At 43.7% G+C, this 19,029-nt stretch overlaps 2 protein-coding genes across 4 annotated transcripts in view; one reads left to right on the top strand and one right to left on the bottom strand.

The window, feature by feature from the left end:
* FIP1L1 (factor interacting with PAPOLA and CPSF1) overlaps positions 1-3,881 on the bottom strand; it is a 44,777-nt gene extending 40,896 nt beyond the window's left edge. For all 3 annotated transcript variants that reach the window (XM_069977620.1, XM_069977621.1, XM_069977622.1), the window contains exons 1-3: positions 3,668-3,881; positions 1,309-1,357; positions 263-320 (exon numbers count right to left, since the gene is read on the bottom strand). In XM_069977620.1, coding sequence (XP_069833721.1) covers positions 263-320; positions 1,309-1,357; positions 3,668-3,845 — 285 coding nt within the window. In that variant the 5' untranslated portion in view covers positions 3,846-3,881. The remainder of the gene's footprint in view (positions 1-262; positions 321-1,308; positions 1,358-3,667) is intronic.
* A 2,786-nt stretch (positions 3,882-6,667) lies between these two features.
* Positions 6,668-19,029, top strand: part of SCFD2 (sec1 family domain containing 2) — a 398,883-nt gene continuing 386,521 nt past the window's right edge. Inside the window, 3 exon segments of the mRNA XM_069977619.1 lie at positions 6,668-7,037; positions 7,040-7,531; positions 12,269-12,437. Coding sequence (XP_069833720.1) covers positions 6,746-7,037; positions 7,040-7,531; positions 12,269-12,437 — 953 coding nt within the window. The 5' untranslated portion in view covers positions 6,668-6,745.

The raw sequence follows: 19,029 nt of genomic DNA, 5'->3' as shown, positions 1-19,029 counted from the left end.
GTCATGCACTCAGCTGAGTGGTTACCCGCTCGACCAAACAGTGACTTGGGCAGGACACCGCCCTAGTCATTGAATGAGCAATCGCTCAGCCGAGCCATGATGTTGCGGATGGAAGAACCTTGTATGTGATGTACCCGAATTCCAGCTGGGGGCCGTCAACAAGACCTGGGCGTGGCGCAATGGGTATGTTTACGTTATTATTTTCTTGCACCTCCCTGCCTGTTTTCAATTTTGTGGGACTTCCTCTTAAAGTAGCACTTACTGGTTTGGCCACACCATTCTCAGTAGTCTCCGCTTCAACAACAGGTAAAGGATGGGAGCTATGGAACAAGATACATGAGAAAATGAAAGACACTCTAAAGTAAAGATCTCGGTATAAACCAATGCATTCCCATACAATGGTATGTCTTGTAAGTAAAATTCATATTTACTAGGAGCAATATTAAAATTCAATGTGGATTTGCTAACTGCAAATAGAACTCATAAGCTATGAAGGTTTTTGGACATGAAATGGAAGTAGTCATATTATGCCTCACACTATTGTATGAAACATTTCTAGATGGTAAGAGGTGTTCTTAAAGAAGTTATCCACAGATAAAATAAATTTATATGTGGTTGGGCTAAAATCTAAACAACATATACTCACCTGGTCCCTTGCAGGTACCACACCAATGCTCCCAATCCTCTTGGTTACTTCCTGATGTTGATGACACACTGACATTCACTGACCCCAGTGGTGCCTTACCAAAGTCAGAGATTGGCTCAGCAAGGCAGTTCTATAAGGATGGCACATCAGGAAGCAGCCAAGAGGACTGGGCAGTGAGTGCTGGCATGGAGGATGCAGAGGACTGGGGCAGGGAGAGTACACATTCTTGTTTTGGCTCACCCCTGCAACATTTTAAATTAATTTTACCATCATACAACAAAAGGACAAAACATTGGACATATAGGTCAAACACCACATTCTTTTTCAATATGAAGCATAGGTTCATACAGTACTTAAGTAAATAAATGTAAATAAGTGTAAAGAAAACAGCCCAAAACATAATGGCAATAAGAAACGCGAAAGCATCACGACATGGGTGGCAATATCCTTTTTTTTTTTTCTAAATGCCACTTGGTTCCCGAGCTCAGTACCGTTTTCTTCTTGTGCACTGGAGGCAGGCCCAGCACCCACAGTGTGACAATCTTCTCCAATCTGTAAAAGCATTTTCTTACAGATATATGAAAGGTACCATGTGTCTCCTTGACCTGACAATATCAGCTGTCTGTAATGTGAATTGCATCCGACAGTAAGAAACCCCTTACCTGCTTATGTCTTCCTCATCCTCGTCTGGCCCAGCAGCTTCATTTTCTTCTGTATAAAGACACAAAGAATATGTCACCTTTACTGACTGGAGCCATGCTGTATGGTCACAGGATACAAACTGACACAAGGCCACAAAATGTTATATCACCTGGTCACACTTTTACTGCCATCCGAATCTATTGCACAGAAACCAGCTTCTGTGCCCTGCTGGCCATCTATTACAGGAATGGCACAGACCAGAGTTCTAAGAATCATTATCTTAGGAAGTACATATGTACTGTTGTCAGCAGTATAACAAAGCTGAAGCCAGCCAGAGTAGTGTATAAAAGTGAAGAGAACCACCAGACCGCCTTCCCTGGGGATCCTATTATCCATGCTCTGTCTCTAAGAGTCTGGTCACACTATGGTATTAGCACAGAATTTTAAGCATTCTACACTGTGGATTCCGCTTGAAGTTCTGCCTGTCCCATTGATTCAATAGGATGTCTCCCGCGCATTCCGCCATCCCCCAAAGAATTGACAAAAACTGAAAATTCCACAGGGCGTAACTAGAAATAGCTGGGCCCCATAGCAAACTTTTGATTGGGCCCCCCACCTCTTCCACTGACCACTAAGCCATCAAGTGTTGTCATAACTACATAACTACAAATGCTCGTCAGTAGTGCTTTTAGTTTGAGGGACATTTGCAGATCCTGGGAGGCTTGCTTGGCCATCTGGTGCTGCAAATGATGATGGCTTAGGGGGCCCAGTGTATTGCAGGAGCAGGCCATGGGGCCCCCTGATGCTGTGGGCCCCATAGCAGCTGCTATGGCTGCTACAGTGGAAGTTACGCCCCTGCTAGAGGCCCTATTCCACCAACAGATCTGACAACAGATTATCTTCCAAAGATTTGAAGCCGAAGCCAAACCCAGGAGTGGATTTGAAAAGAGGAGGAATCTCAGTCTTTCCTTTATGATCTGAGCTCTGTTTATAGTCTGTTCCTGGGTTTGGCTTCAAATCTTTGGCAGATAATCTGTCGTCAGATCTGTTGGTGGAATAGGGCCTTAATTCCATAGTATGAATTGACCCTTACTGGGACATGTGTTACTATCATTTAAAATTTGGATCTGTTGAGGTGAGGTTGCCGAGACCCCTACCGATCAGTAGAAGAATGGGGGAGAAGCACTCAGCTGCAGGAGACAGATTATATGGAAACTCTATGGAGCACATCTCCAGCAGTAAGGAGAGAGATGGTAAAACAAACCTTCAGCTGATTGTTTCTCCCGGGTATAAAACCTCTGGTAAATGACAGGAACACTAAGGGTACAGCCACACAGTGTCCACTGCTTTTTTGTGTGTTTTAAAGGCATGAGAAACACAACACGCAGATGAAAACACTGTGTGAATGGACCCCTAAAGGGATGGTGTCACAAAGAAAAATAAGTCTCTACTGATACATTACATAAAATTAAACATTTTCCCATGTACAAGCATTTCTTAAAATGTGTTAAAAGCCTGCCATGTGCTGCTCAGCTTCATAACCTGTTTCTCCTGGTTACAGCCCATCAGGCATCCCTGCTCATACTCCGTTCAATCATCGGTCCAATTAGTACTAGCAGTTGTTTTTCATATTACATACAAGGGGGATTGTGGGAAAGTGTCTGCAACAGCAGGGTCAAAGTTCAAAGATAAAACCAGGAAGTGAATAGATCCATGGAGAAGAAAACTGGAACAAGGAGGTAAGTTACTTTACTAAAATCAGCACATTGGTTCCCCTATACACATAGGTGGTACCCATCTGATTCCACTGAAGTTACTTATGACAACACTTTCCTATCTATGGCACTGATCTCTGACCCTCCAGCTGTTGCAGAACTACTATTACCATCATGCCCGAACATCCCACAACTGCCAGAGCATGGTGGGAATTGTAGCTGTGCAACAGTTGTAAAGTGACAGGTTGTGATCACTGCTCTACAGGAGAGATGTGCCTGTTCCCAGGGCCTGTCACCCCAGCTACCTGATAGGATCCCATGCCTCCCATTGGGAACAGGTACACTGCTGCCCCATTCACTGGGGATCAGCTGATCATATATCTGCAGATGTGTGGGAGATGACAGGAACAGACAATGGCCTTGTGGTCACTGATCCCAGCATCTTCCCATCCTCTATGAGACTGAGAGAAATGGCTGACACCAGGGATCAATAGGCTGCACAATGAATGCAGTGTGGTGCGAGGGGTGACACGTGACAGCAGGGAGAACTGCTGAGGGAAGTCTCGGTCCTGAAATCGCAACATGGAGGAAGTAGACAATAAGCAGGAGATCAGACAGCGCGGCCCGCCAGCAGGCCACACAACACACGCAGCTAGTCCCGTACCCCCATACAGCCACTCTTCCTCCTCATCCCCGCCTCCTCCGCCCGCGGTCACGGTGGTAGCGGTGGCTGTGCTCGCTGCTGTAGGGGAGGTGGTTGGGGCAGGAGCAGCGGCCGCGTTGGAGCCGCTACTCTCCGACGTGACCACCATCCGCTCCAGCAGCTCTCCGCCGGCGGACATCTTTCCCGAGAAAGAGGGAAAAGCCGCTATCGCGAGAACCTGCCAGTTCCAGTCACGCGCAGTCCCGGGATCCGCCCGCAACCAATGGAAATTTAGTATTACCGTCATGTGACAGAGCTGTTGCAGTCAATGCGGCCATTTTGGCTTTGGGCATAGTTTGCCCGTCTTCGAATAGCTTTATTGATTTTGCAAAAAGAGCATAGTCCATGCTAAATGCTTAGCGATGAGTGCTGTGAAGGCTGCTGTAAAAAAAAAAAAAAAGCTACAGCATTGTTCTGGTGGTTGTTTTTCATGTTTCACAATAAATTAGCAGATGTACTTTTGATCTTTATGTAATGTATTTTATTATTAAATTTTTTTTATTTATACTAACAAGAGATTGGGAAGTTTGGGAAGCTCAGAATTTGACCCTTAGTGGCTGGATATTAATGAAGCCCTAGGGATTCCTGGAAAACATCGATACAGTCATAGGCTATGCTAACAATATGTACAAACAACGGCCACTGTTTTACTTGTTCCTGTGGCCAATACTACTGTATAGGTGGCAGGCCGTATGGTGTAACTGAGAAACAACTAAGCACTGATTCTCAGGCAGGCTACATCCGCATTACAACCACACTGTGTGTGAACTGTCAATTATTTCTGGACGCTGTTTGGAAACAATGGTCGAAAATGATTGAAAAGCCAAATATTTCCACGGCTGTATTTGTTTCAATTTATTTTAATGGGATACATGACAAGAACGGATGTTGTTTTAATCGGTAACAAAGGCCGTTCTAGTCATAAAAAATCCATTGTGTGAACATAGCCATAGGTTGTACCCAGTAGTGGATTATAATAGGGGCGTTTCGGGCGGCAGCCGGGGGCCCTGAGCTCCTGGAGGGCCCATGACCACCTAAAAAGACTTATACTTTCAGTGGTGCACTGTCTCCTGGCTACACTTTGCAAAAAAATCACAGTTTTTTAATGGCAATTTTGCACAAATCAGGACATCATGACATTATCTGTCCTGTAATATGAACGCCAGGCTAGTGCTTCCATAGTTACAGTAGGGGGGGGGGGCAGGCTTGGTGAACAGGAACAGCCCGGGGCCTATGGTAAAGTTAATCCGCCCCTGGTTGTACCCATGTTTTCCCTGCAGTCTTAGGGCTGCAACCAACTTCCAACTGGATTAAGACAAGAGGAGTCCACCTACCATACATAATGTCACCCCACACCATAATCCCTGGAGTAGGACCATTGTGACTTACCCTCTTAAAGACCACTACGTCTTTGCAGTTTCATTATACAGTATTACTGGCTAAAATACTTTTGCCTAAGGCTATGTTCACATCTGAAAATGCCCACACATTCAGGGTATATCAGCACATTAGCAGGATAGTAGTGAGACATTTATCATGGTGTACCTGTGCAGGGACTATTGTAGTCAGTGGACTGGACTGAATGTAATTTATTAGTGATTATGATGGTCCATATATTGCAGGACTATCTGTCTGCACTTTAGAGTCCTGGGGGGAAAAGTATGCGTGAAAATGGACCAAATGTAATCATTTGTAGATGATTTTCCATCCACTGAACTCCAACCGTCCAACGTCAGAACGTCATGTGCAGTGATGCCTGGTGCAGAGGAAGAACTGAGAGTAAGGAGTGTTAGAGGGGCCATATACAGACCCATAAAAACATGACCACCTTCTTCCAGAAAAGCCACCCCTCCAGGCTGTCATCACACACAGCTTTCCATTTAGCCAGAGTTGGAAGTGGATCCAACAGGAAAAAGAAGTATAAGTTTTTCCTTTATATTTCCCATTTCTTTTTATCTGCTCCTAGGGCCCTATTACACCAACAGATTATCTGACAGAGTTTTGCAAGCCAAAACCCGGGATGGATTTGAAAAGAAGAGAAACCTCAGGCTTTCCTTTATTATCTGTTTTCTATAGTCTGTGCCTGGCTTTGGCTCAAAAAATCTGTCAGATAATCTGCTGGTGTAATAGGGCCCTTAGTTTTGACTCAGTGCCCAGGACAAAGATTTGCCCCAGGGTTGGCTTTAAAAATATTACTGATGGCAAGTAACAAATCCAGGGCTGTTCCTCTCAATCCAGAGTGGCTGGGAGACCTGAGGACAGTCAGCATTGGAGGAATCCTGGTTTGGGCTAACAATCCTGACCAAAATAATGTGGTTGAGGTTTATCTTCTAGTAAGATTCTCATTGTTGCCCATAGTAGCCAATCACAGCTTAGCTTTTATTATTTTTCATGCCTGGTAAAAAGAACGCTCATCTGGGATTGGCTGCTATGAACAACAGAGGGCATCTTACTATATGACATTGCCATAAATCTCCACGTGAACTCAGTCTCATAGCGAAAACAATGTACAGTCTGAGAAAAGACAACCTAATAAACTCTGCCCTATTACAATCCACCCCCTCATTACCGGAGGAAGTGTCCCTAGAAAAAGAAACTATGGCATCTCTCTGCTTGTCAATGTGCACCTGTAAAAATGTAAAAACCTTCATAAATCCACACTTATTGAATCAATTTATTTTATTTCTTTTGGTATATATATATATATATATATATATATATATATATATATATATATAATATATATATTTATTATTATTATTATTATTATTATTATTATTTTGTGCCCAAAAGAGTGTATAAATAAAGTTAGGAAGCTAAAAAAGTGGAGTAAATGAAGCCATTCCATTTCTCAGGGCTCTTGGTAGTGAAAGCAGCAGTGTGATTGGCGGGCATTAGCCTCCCTTATACCGCTACACCGCTACCTGTCACTATCCCCCCACGTGATGTTGTTGGTGATGACGTATATCGTACGCGACCTCAGTGTTGTGACACGTCATCAGCGGGCAGCTGTCAGTGTGGCACCGGCGTGCTGTCACCATGGCTAGTGGAACAGGACTGACAGCGTTTAGTCAAAAAGTATGGGAGCCGGTGCTGGCCAAGTCGCGGCGGGCTGTCGTGTTCATGGACGAGCCGTGTGCGGAGATCCTGCACTGGTGCGGCGGGGCCGAGCTCTTCCTGGCTGCTGGAGCGCTCAACATCAAAGAGTTCTCCAGCTTTGAGTCCGGGAGCCCCGGGCAGCCCAAGGCAGTGTTCGTGGTGAGCAGCCCATTGCGGGGCCGGAGTGTGGATGTGATCAGGGACGTGGTGAGCCAGAGCTCCTTCCAGTACTGTTAGTGGTGACAGCTGTGAGCCCAGGGGAGGCTGAGGGCAGGGCTGTGTATGAGCAGCTGGAGGAGAAGCTGTGTGAGTGGATGGGGAACATGGGCTACACTGCTGAGGTGCTGTGGGCCCCCCTCCTGCTGGCCCCCATCAGCCCTGTCCTCCTCCTGGCCCCAGGATACCATTCCCTCTTCCCGCTTCTGCCAGGACAAGACCTCCAGGCCCTGAACCGCAGCCGCCCAGACAAGAAGAGGTTCCCGGGGCTGGTGGACGTGGACTTCCCATCGCTCCCTCTGGAGCTGCAGACCCACATCAAGAACTTAGTGGCCGGACTCAATAACATTATGGAGGGTATTGGAGTGCGGGAGGAGTGCTTCTCTGTGGGGTACCTCAGCAGAATCATTGCTGGAGAACTGGCCAACTACCCCCAGGCCAAAAACCGCAGGAAGACTGCCCAGAGCAAGGCGTCACTGGTCTTCATAGACAGGACACTGGACCTTACTGGTACGAGGACCTTCTTACCATATTATATACCAGAGACATAGCTTCAAGCTGCTAAGGGTCCCAGCGCTAATCCCATACACTTGCAGATACCGTTATGTACTGACATGTGATGACATTATGCTGCATTGGGTCTATATACAGTTGGAGTATGTGTAGTGACAGAGCTTTGCCCAGTGTAATGCACTTTTGAGCAGTGTTCATAAGGCATTCTCTGATATCACAACGCTAAGGGTGGCAACAAAAGGGAGTGAAAAGTAGTAGTAGCAGCAGAGCACTGTCACACCCTATGCTCTGCCATACCTTGGTGAGACACTGTGTTCTCACAGCACCTCTGAGAGAGAGAGAGAACTTGTGAAGCATATCATCAGAGTATGAGCCTATGAGAGGACATCGATGCTAAAGATACATTTTCAGAAGTCAACTTAGCAAAACGTGAAAGTAAAATAAAGTCAATAAAGTTCCAGACTAAAGAGAAAAAACATAAATTATAATGTAAACATTTTTATTAAACAGCACAAAACAGTAAGCACTGTGGCACCATAACAATCTGCAAGGTTGAATCATGAAAGGGGTACTCAAGGGGTGACCAAGCTTGCTTTGTGAGCAGCTCTTCCGCTGGAAGTATGATGTCACACTTTTAGCAGCAGAGCTGCAGACAAAGTAAGCTTGGCCAGAGTACCCCTTTAAAGAGCCACACTGAGGACGTTTTATTCCGCCCCAAGCATTAGCTTATTAAAGGTAAACAGATGCCCGCTCCCCCCCTTACATGGCAACTTCACTTCCCCATTCTAGTCCTGCTGCTCTTAGAGTGATTATCTTATTCACAACACTTGCTGTGTGGACTGAAGTTCATTTATCAGTATAATTAAGAGTGCATTTACACAGAAAGATTATCTGTCAAAAGATTTGAAGCCAAAGCCAGGAACAGACTATAAACAGATCATGTCACAAAGGAAAGCCTGAAATTTATCTTCTTTTCAAATCCATTCCTGGCTTTAAATCTTTGGCAGATAATCTTTCTGTGTAAATGGACCCTAAGAGGCCTCCATTGAGCATAGAGTTGTTGTCATGATGTTGGAGGCCAGCCCATGCAATCGGCGGCTGTAGCGATTTCCTGCCTCTGTCGCTGATTGGTTGGGCTCGCCTGCAACATCAGGACAACAGATCCCGGAAGTAGCTGAACAGCCGGATGAAGCGGTAAGATACCGGCTGTGCATTGGGAGCTAGGGAGGCAAGTGTTCTAATTTTTTTCAAACAACCCAATCCTAAACATGTATCAAAAAAAGGTCCTTGCCCAAAGTATCCCTTTAATACTTGCCTTATGTGTTGCTGCTCATGCTTCTGCATTTCACACTGAGCTGGTGGGCCCTTAGAGCAGTTAGTTTACTCTGCTGCAGCAGTGCACGGGGGCGTGTATGGCAGCTGGCCAATCAGCATTCATCTGCAATCAGACATCACTTCCTGCATTTGGTCTTTTTTTCTGTTTCTAAAGACCAAATGAGATTCGTGTTGGAGCCTTGGCTGTAGATTTTCAGTAAGTGAGACACCTATAGCATTGTATTTCATATAAATGCCTATAGAAAACACTGGACCTCTTCTTTATCACAAAATAAAAAAAAAATATTATTAAAACAAATTGTCATAGCAGTGGGGTGGGGGCAGCCAGTGGATGTTTCAATTACTCACCACTTAGGTAGCACCATTTGTTTTCATCATAGTCTGTGTACTATTAAGCTTTACATACCTTACTTATAGGACTTTACTCTTTTGCCGATTTGTGATTTATTCACTCCTTAGTCCATACTCCTTATTGTCCATCTGTAGCAGCTCCCTCTTGTATGTTCACTGTTTTTAACATTCTTTCCAGTCGTGGTTCTTTGTTTTATATATATATATATATATATATATATATATATATATATTATAAATATGGCTATGACAATGTGTTTTTAAATAATAAAGTTTTTTCATTTTGTGATAAAGAAGAGGTTCAGTGTTTTCTAAAGGTATTTAGATATTAACTAGAACCTGAGCTACATTACGATAATACTTATTCCTCCATTCATATATGACACATACATTGTTCTGTCTGCAGGAGATCTGCAAAACTTTGCATATGCATATATTGTATTTCATATAGATGTGGTATATCACCTTCCCTACTGATTTATCATTAGTGGTAATGGCAGAGCCCATTTAAAATGTGTCCTTATGTATGTATATGCTGCAAAAGATAAAAAATAGGATAGGGTCATAGACTATGCTATTCAATATACATAATTCTGAGAAAAAAAATCTGTTAAATAGATGTCATAATACTTTGTGGGTGTCTATTTTATTGTATGGTATTTAACTGTTTTATAATAGCTTTTTATGATATATACATTATAATAATGCCATAATAGCCTGTGGGTGACTGTATGGTTGACAGCTCGCTTATAAAACCATTTATAGACTGGAGCATAGTAACTTGCCTTTTATTGTAGACTACATTCTATGTAATAAATCCATATAGTATCAGATGTTGCATTTGTCTTTTTGTTCCCAGTTTGCAAGCTTAGATTTGCACGTAGTTTTCTGTAGTTGTCAAAACATGAAAATGTAATAGTTTGATTGAAAGGCAAAGAAAACAATAGGAAGAGGATTTTACACTGGTGTTTTTTGTAAGAAAAAGAGACTAAATGCAGAAGTCCCAATCCTTCGTGCACTAACGTAAGGAAAGACGCCTGTTTATCATGCAGGGCAATTAACTTAGAATATCAACTCTGCATGCTTCCCAGGCGACAATGCTCTTACTTATTAATAATTCAGTCAGCATAATGTCACGGTTTGAGGTTTTGCTGCTGTGTGACAGGAGAGCTGACCATACAATACAAGCACTTCCTGGATTCTCTGCTACTGAATGAGGATGAGCAGCAACTGTACACATGTGCAGTTAAGACTTGTCCCGCTCCTTCAAGCTCAGAAATGACTGTCAGTCAATACCAAACCATGTCTGTGACTGAAGTTTGACAGGAAGGGAGACACCTAGTGTCCATATACATAATGTTGATTTAAACATAGAAAACTTTTATGGCAATAGGCAATTGCTAAAAGCCTGCAGGGGGAGGGGGAAATTGATTGCAAGTAGTCACTTACCTCTCCTCGTGCCCGTGGTGAGTGGCGGGGCAGGCCACGGGACTCCTGCCAGGCTCCGGGATCTCTGGTGTGTCCAAGTCACGACTCGGCTGATTGACTGGCTGCTCAGACAGTCAGTGACTGGGGCGGAATGCGCTTTAGTCACTGATTGGCTGAGCAGCCAAGTTCAGCAGTCGGGACAGGTATTTCCCCTGAGTTGTGACGTCATCTCAACATGGGGGGGTGAAAATGACTTCCGGTGGGGGTCCCGCAACCCACCGCAGGCACAAGGAGAGATAAGTACCTACTTGCAATCAATTTCCCTCTGCTGGCTGCAGGATTTTAGCAATCGCCGGACTTCTCCTTTAAACTGCTTGCGATCACAGCCCTTGCTGATTTCTTAAAAAAAAAAAAAATGTTTTCGCAAATGTACCTCTTTAAGACTGGTCATTAGAGATCAGAGAACATTGAGCAGGCACGGGTTCTTTTAAATCCAGATGTGCTGCATTTGATTACTAGTGGCTGAAAAAGTTGGATGCAGCTTTAAAGCTGCCCAAAAACATGAATACAGGCATAGGTCAGTGGCTGTATCCTGTTTTCTGGGACTCCTTAGGGTTCTACTGTGTATAGATTTGGTTTACAGACCTTTCTCTTTAAAGCTGAAGACACTTAAGGGGGCACAAGACTAGTGTCTAGACGTGCGGTACAATATGTCACCCATAAGTCCGTCGTTGTAAAAGAGATTCTGTAGTATACAGGTTTTTTTTTACTATATTTCCCCCGTATGGAGTTGCAAAATAAAGCTATTCTTGTATCCAGGTCCAGTCTCCTGAAGACAGCGTTATATATGGGGAAATGACTGTTTCACTTTGTCAGTCATTTCCCGGTATATAACATCTATGCAGCAAGACTTGTGGGGACCATCTTGTTACCTCATCTGTGGGTAGCTCTCTACTTTTATACCAGTCTCTTAAAGACAGTATTTTAGTTTGTGCCGGTTGAAAAAAAAAAAAAAAAGACTAAATAGAGGAAATCACATGTTTCTCAGGTCATATGCACGCTTATAGAGAAGGCAGTCATGTGATTGATGGATACATTGAGCCGGATACATTGACACTTTGTGCTGGCTGGGATGTGTTTGGTCTCTTTTTTTTATTAACAAGCACAAGACTAAAAAGCTGCCCTCAGGATACTGGACCTGGATACAAGTAAGTATACAGGTAGCTTTATTTTAATGCATAACTATAAAATAAAGTATTGTAAATTACAAACTTGCTTTATATCACATCTACTGTTGATTTAGCTTTTGAAAGATATAGCGACATTGACATTTTAGTAAATATTGTGTGTCTGACGGCCCTAGAGTAAGGCAGGTCCATATGATACTGTTGTTTGCTCCAGGATCATTGTGACTTTTCTGTGCCAGTGTGGGCATCTGCTCTAGTGCAAGTAGGATAAATACACTATTGACTATATGACACTTCAATGCACAACTTTACCAGGGATAAAGACATAAAATACAATCTCTACTGAGTGAACAGGGACAAATCTAAGTCAATATTTATTAACTTTTTTGATCCAAAATCTATTAATCCACCTTGTTATTCCTTATTGCTCCAGGAGCTGTTGGACATCACGGTGACAGTCTAGTAGAGAAGATCCTCTCTGTTCTTCCTTCTATTCCTGGACAGAAGAATGATGTAATGGTTGACATGGATGAACTCACAGACTTGCGAATTGAAGGTGAAAATGAGGGTATAATAGCACCAGGATGCCTGTCACAGCCAAAGTAAGCAAAGTCAACACACAGCTAATGAGATCTTATATATTGGAGCAAATGTATCAATGTATTTGTGTCAGTGTTGTTTTCCTATAAGGCCATGTTCACACACTAAAAAGTAATGTACATGATTTCCCTTAAAGGTGATGTAAACAACGGCCGTTGGTTCATGAAATGTATAAAATAACACTGTTCGCATCAGCCGTAAAATTAGTGTTGCAAACTAGCCATTATTTTAGGTTGTTCACACTTAGTACTTTTTTTTTTACCGTCCTTTGTATTAAAATCTATGGATTTTTTAAAGGGGTTATCCAGCGCTACAAAAACATGGCCACTTTTGCACCACTTGTCTACAGTTCAGGTGTGGTTTGCAATAAAGCTCCATGCACTTCAATGGAACGGAGTTTCAAAACCCTACTTAAACTGGAGACAAGAGTTGTGCAAAAGTGGCCCTGTTTTTGTAACATCCAAAAGGGCCATCTCTGACTCTGAACTAAAATAATGTTCCAATGGCTGTTATAGCAATGATGGACGTTGGAACATGCTAAATCACGGCTGGTGTTTGGTTCTCAAAATAACAGCTGTAGGAAATCATTGTGTGAACATAGCTGTAGAGTCATGCATGGCTCAATTATAACTACTCTCCATTAACCTTCCAGTAGGATAAATGATGGTGGTATAAAACAACCGGTGTGCTTTTGAGGAATCTGATAGGCACTCCATACAGATGTACCAATATTAAAGGGGGTTTCCAGAATTAGAAAATACTCAGCCACTTCTTGGAAAAACAGCACCACGCCTGTCCCCAGGTTGTGTGTATTACCCTATTATCTGCTCACAATGGGAAGACTATGAGAACTGATGCAATTTTATTGCAATTTTTTTTATCCTAATCTTCATTCAACTCTGCTCTGTGTTCTTACCAAGGATGAAAATGACTTAGAAGGCACAAAAGCCATGCACCTTTAGGGTAGCTTCACACATACCGGATCCGCAGCAGATTTCACGCTGCAAAATCCGCTGCGGATCCTGTACTGTGAAGCTGAATGGGTCCCATACATGTACTTCATATTCTTATTTCGGTCAGGAACCATCAACTAAAATGGTACAATCGAAGCTAGGGTCACATGTAATAATTTAGTTAATTCCACTCCTGTTTTTTTTTTTGCAAAAAACTGATACTACATGTGAACCTACTCTTAGGGTAGCTTCACATGTACCGGATCCACAGCGGAAATCCGCTTCGGATCCTGTAGTGTGAAGCTGAATGGATCGCATACACGCAGCGGATTCGCTGCGTGTATGGAACCCGGCCCCTTTAACCCCCCCGCCGCTGGCCGCCCGCTAGCCCGCAGCCCCGGCCCCGAGCATACATTACCTGCTCGGCGCCACGGCTGTGTGTGACGCTCCCGGTTCCCCATCAGCCAATCAGGCAGCACTGATTGGCTGATGAGGAGTGAGGGGAGCCGGGAGCGTCACACACAGCCTCGGGGCTGGGGCTGCCGGCGGGCGGGTGGCCGGTGGTGGTGGGGGGGTGTTAAAGAGGCCGGGTCCCATACACACAGCGAATCCGCATTCAGCTTCACACTACAGGATCTGCAGCGGGTTTCCGCTGTGGATCTGTTACCTGTGAAGTTACCCCAAGAGTAGGTTCACACAGTTTTTTGCAAAAAAACAAACAGAACAAAACTGGAGTGGAATTAACTAAACTATTACATGTGACCCTAGCTTCGATTGTATCGTTTTAGTTGATGCTTCCTGACCGAAATAAGAACTCCTTTATTTTGATATTATGTAGGTTATTGGCCGCTCATCTATGTAGCCGCACTCCCACGTCTACACTTCATGGTTGGGATGAGGATATTTTGATGGATTGCAGACATTTGTTTATGCCAGACATTTTTTTTTATATTTATTCCAAAATGTTTGCAAATTGTCCGGTCCACAAAGTATCTATCTGTTTACAGACTCATCCATGTGGTTATTGTCAGACCTGAGAACAGTCACTTCTAGAGTACAATAATAAAAACACTGGATCATATGTGCAGTCAAAATAAGATCTATTGCATAAGCCAAAATGAAGGGAAAACTAAACCATGTATTATTCTTTTGTTATTTGTAAAGTTTTAGAAACGTTTGACAGTTCCTTCTTTTTATAACATGCATCTTCCTTGTAAATAAGTTAACTGCAGGGTTCCCTCTATTACACCACCACAGAGTAAAAGTGGTTTTAAAGGGAAAACTGACTCCCCCCCCCCCCCCCAACTTCCGGGAGGAGGTGGGTGAACAAAACAACATGCACTTGCCTCCCTGGCTTCACCTCGGGTCCACTGTCCTCCACTACAGTTCCTGATCCCCAACCACTTCCTCATCTAAAGGGGTTTTCCAGGAATGTAAAAGTACAGTATATAACTTGAACTGAGAATGCAAAGTGATTCAGAAATGAAGATCTTTGATTCACAACAACATCCGTCTTTTCATTTTTGGTCCTCCCACTCACCCGCTGGAGCCAGCTTAACCGACCAGCAGCCTGTTGGTGGATGCGTTAGAGACAGATAATCTAAAACTACTCTTGGATTCTTGGACGCCCCCCGCCCTTGTACTCTTTTTTGTGTAACTGGTCAAAAAATTATTTTAATTGTGCTCACACGTATAGGAACCGCAGCGGATTTTCTGCTGCGGATCCGCAGCAGATTTAATCTAAATAACTGAACACAGCATCAAGTCTGCACCATCAAATCTGGTGCAGATCTGCTGCAGATCCTGTACGTGTAAAGCTGAAAGGTCTACATTCAGTTACATGCTATTTATCTTGCAGAGAGAAATGCTGTTTAGTTTGGAAGCTGTTAGACAATCACCTGTCTGTCAATACATTGGTGGTTTTGTACACTTCACATTCATTACTGTATATTGCTCCAGTGAAATCTCTATTGATTTGTAAGTTGATGTTTTCCATCTGTGGTTGGGTGTGAGATGATCAAATATATTTACCCTTTAATGGTTTTGAGCCTGAAACTCATTGTGAAATTTTGTTTTTTTTCCACCATTGTTGACTGTTCCAGCAGTTGAACATTTTCCAGCAAATAAACACAGTGTTAGAAATATGTCCTGTGCCTGACTCACTCATTCAGGACTTGCCTAATATTCTACAAGCTCTGCACTTTCCAAACACATTTATGCAGTTAGCATTTCCTGTTGGCCAATAGCAACAAACATCTTGTGAACTGGGATTTGGACAAACAGGTTATGTGTTCTGTCCCTTTTCATACATGAAAGTTTAACAAGTACATTTCTGTAACGTCAACTAAGCCTGAGGAGTATATATACTCACAAAACCGACCTAGAAATGTTAGACAAGCTTTTTATAGGCATAGCTTCACACTCTAATGTAGAATTTCCATGTGAAATTAAAATGAAATCAGTCCGATGCCTTCCCATGTTAAGGTCACTGTATCTGGGATTAGCCGTAAGTTCTCTGTAAGTTAGTATGCTTACTGTGTCGGTCGCTCAGTGGTTAGTGCTGTTGTCTTGCAGCGCTGAGGTCCTGAATTGGAAACCTACCAAAGCAACATCTGCATGGAGGTTATGTGTTTTCCCATGTTTGAGTGGGTTCCATCCCACACTCCAAACACATTCGTCTGCTTCCTATGCACTTGGCCCTAGTTGTGCGCCTGTGTGTGTGTGTCTGAAACAGGAAAATTAGTTTGTACACTCCATCGGGAATAGGAGCTGATGTTATCATTGACAATCTGTGTACAGTGCTGCAGAATAGGTTGGCGCCATACAAACAACAGGAAATGAATACTAGGCTAATCTGGAGAAAGCTAGAGACTATTTGGAGGACTGGCTACTATATAAGAGACTATTTGGAGGGATGGTTACTATATGAGACTATTTGGAGGGCTGGCTACTATATAAGAGACTATTGGGAGGTATGGCTACTATATGAGACTATTGGGGAGGGCTGGCTACTATATAAAAGACTTGGGAGATCTGGCTACTTTCTAAGACTATTGGAGAGAGCTATTATATAAAACTATGGGGGAGGGGGTGGTATTGTATAAGAAACTATTTTAGGGACTGGCTTCTATATAAGAGACTATTGGGAGGGCTGGCTACTATATAAGAGACTATTGGGAGGGCTGGCTACTATATAAGAGACTATTTGGAGGGCTGGCTACTATATAATACATTGGGGAGGGCTGGCTACTATATAAGACTATTGGGAGATCTGGCTACTTTTTAAGACTATTGGTGAGAGCTGGCTATTATATAAAACTATGGGGGAGGGGGTGGTATTGTATTAGAGACTATTTTAGTGACAGGCTTCTATATAAGAGACTATTGGGGAGGGCTGGCTTCTATATAAGAGACTATTATGGAGGGCTGGCTTCTATATAAAAGACTTGGGGAGGGCTGCCTACTATATAAGAGACTATTGGGGAGGGCTGGCTACTGTATAAGGACTATGGGGGAGGGCTGGCTTCTATATAAGAGACTATTATGGAGGGCTGGCTTCTATTGGGGAGGGCTGGCTTCTGTATAAGAGACTATTTGGAGGGCTTGTTACTATATAAGAGACTATTGGGGAGGGCTGGCTACTATATAAGAGACTATTTGTAGGGCTGGCTACTATATAAGAGACTCTTTGGAAGGCTGGCTACTATATAAGACACTATTGGGAGGGCTGGCTACTATATTGGGCACTATTGGAAGGGCTGGCTACTATGTGGGGCTCTAATAGTAGGCCTGGATAGTATGTGGGGCAGTGGGGGGGGGGCTACTACATGGGGCACAATTATGGGATTACCTACTGCTTAAAGGGAACCTGTCACCCCCCGTGCCGGGGTGACAGGCTCCCGACCCCCCGTTAGAGACCCCTATACTTACCTCATCCCGCCGGGTCCCGCTTCTGGATTCGGTCGGGTCCCGGAGATCTCAGCCGCTGCAGCCCGGCGCGCGCGCTGACAGATGAGTCCAACGCTCATAGAGAATGACGGAGCGCTGGACTCTCCTGTCATTCTCTATGGGTGTTGGACTCATCTCTCAGCGCGCGCGCCGGGCTGCAGCGGCTGAGATCTCCGGGACCCGACCGAATCCAGAAGCGGGACCCGGCGGGATGAGGTAAGTATAGGGGTCTCTAACGGGGGGTCGGGAACCTGTCACCCCGGTACGGGGGGTGACAGGTTCCCTTTAAGGGATATAATAGGTAACTACCATGTGGGGACATTTACCTTAGGATAGGCAGTGCCAGGAACGCTGCACGCTGCTCTGACAGTGCCAGAAACGCTGCATGCACGCTTTATTAAATATTAAGGTCGGCCCGCGACTTTCACCAATTTTTTAATTTTGGCCCACTGTGTATTTGAGTTTGACACCCCTGGACTAGACAAACCTGCCCAAACTGTTATAGCACAAGCATTGGCAGGAAAAGAGAAGAGAGGACAAGCGGCACTCACCAATAATAATTCTTTGTTTATTCTATCACAGAAGGAACTTACAAGAAAGGAGGAGAAACGTTCAGCGGTTGCTGAGTGGGTGGCTACAGCTGTTTTGCAGGAATATTGTGCTTCTTCTGGCTTTGAGGAAGCAGAATATACATTGGCCCACATTGTAACACCACTATCCCTAAAGGCAACAGTGGCTGGACACTGGATGAGGGACTTGTTGGGCCTCCGTGCTATTTATTGATAAAAGTCAATACACATTGAAAAGAAATGATAGCCGCTAATGTTGCCTATGGTGATGTTATTTTGTGGGCAGATGTGTCTAGTCAATACAGAACTGCCCCCTACACTTTGTGATGAGCCTATACTACTTGAATAACATAATCCAGTCATTATGCCTCTACGTAAACAACACGGGCCCAGTTTCATCTTTATGGATCACAATGCTCCAGCTCATCCAGGTCGCATCATTAGGGAACGGCTGCTGTAAACTGGGGGTACTCAAATGGAGGGGCCTGCACTTTCTCCACCCTGAATCCTATAGAAAACCTATGGAGTCAACTGAGTCGTTGTATAGAGATTTATAACTGAGGGCCACCCTTCAAGTAGAGTGTGATTCTGTGTCTCAGCAGACAATAAGGCGACTTGTGAACAGAATTGTTGTCAAGCTGGAATTGGTGCTCAAGGGGGCATGACAAGTTATTGAGACATTGACACTTTTGTTAGGGTATACACACCACTTGTGTTGGCTTTTGTTTCAATAAATTATTTGAGATGAGGGAATCGCTATTACACGATTCTACTTATATCTCCTACTTTCATGATAAAATATCACTGAAGCGGAAACGTTTTACGTTTTCAATACATTTTACCCACAAGCCAAATATCCCTAACTTTTTGTGAGTAGTGTTTTTCTAAACCTTTAAGTTACAATAAGGTTTTTCTGCTTTGTTGTGAACCAGACACCACTGGAATATTATGAGCTCTGTGAAACTCTCCATATGTTACTGGCACATGTGCTGCAAAGTGTACACTACATAATACAAAACAAAGCCTGTGCACCCTCATACGCACAGCAGCTGGAGCGCTCTACTATAAGAGTGTGTCATTTATATTTCATGTGGTATCTGGTTGAACCCTGCAAGAAGGGCCGA

The sequence above is a fragment of the Dendropsophus ebraccatus genome, chromosome 7 (assembly GCF_027789765.1).
Source record: "Dendropsophus ebraccatus isolate aDenEbr1 chromosome 7, aDenEbr1.pat, whole genome shotgun sequence".
Taxonomy (NCBI): Eukaryota; Metazoa; Chordata; class Amphibia; order Anura; family Hylidae; genus Dendropsophus; species Dendropsophus ebraccatus.
The sequence above is the reverse complement of the archived record's forward strand: the minus strand, read 5'-3'. Positions and strand labels throughout refer to the sequence as shown.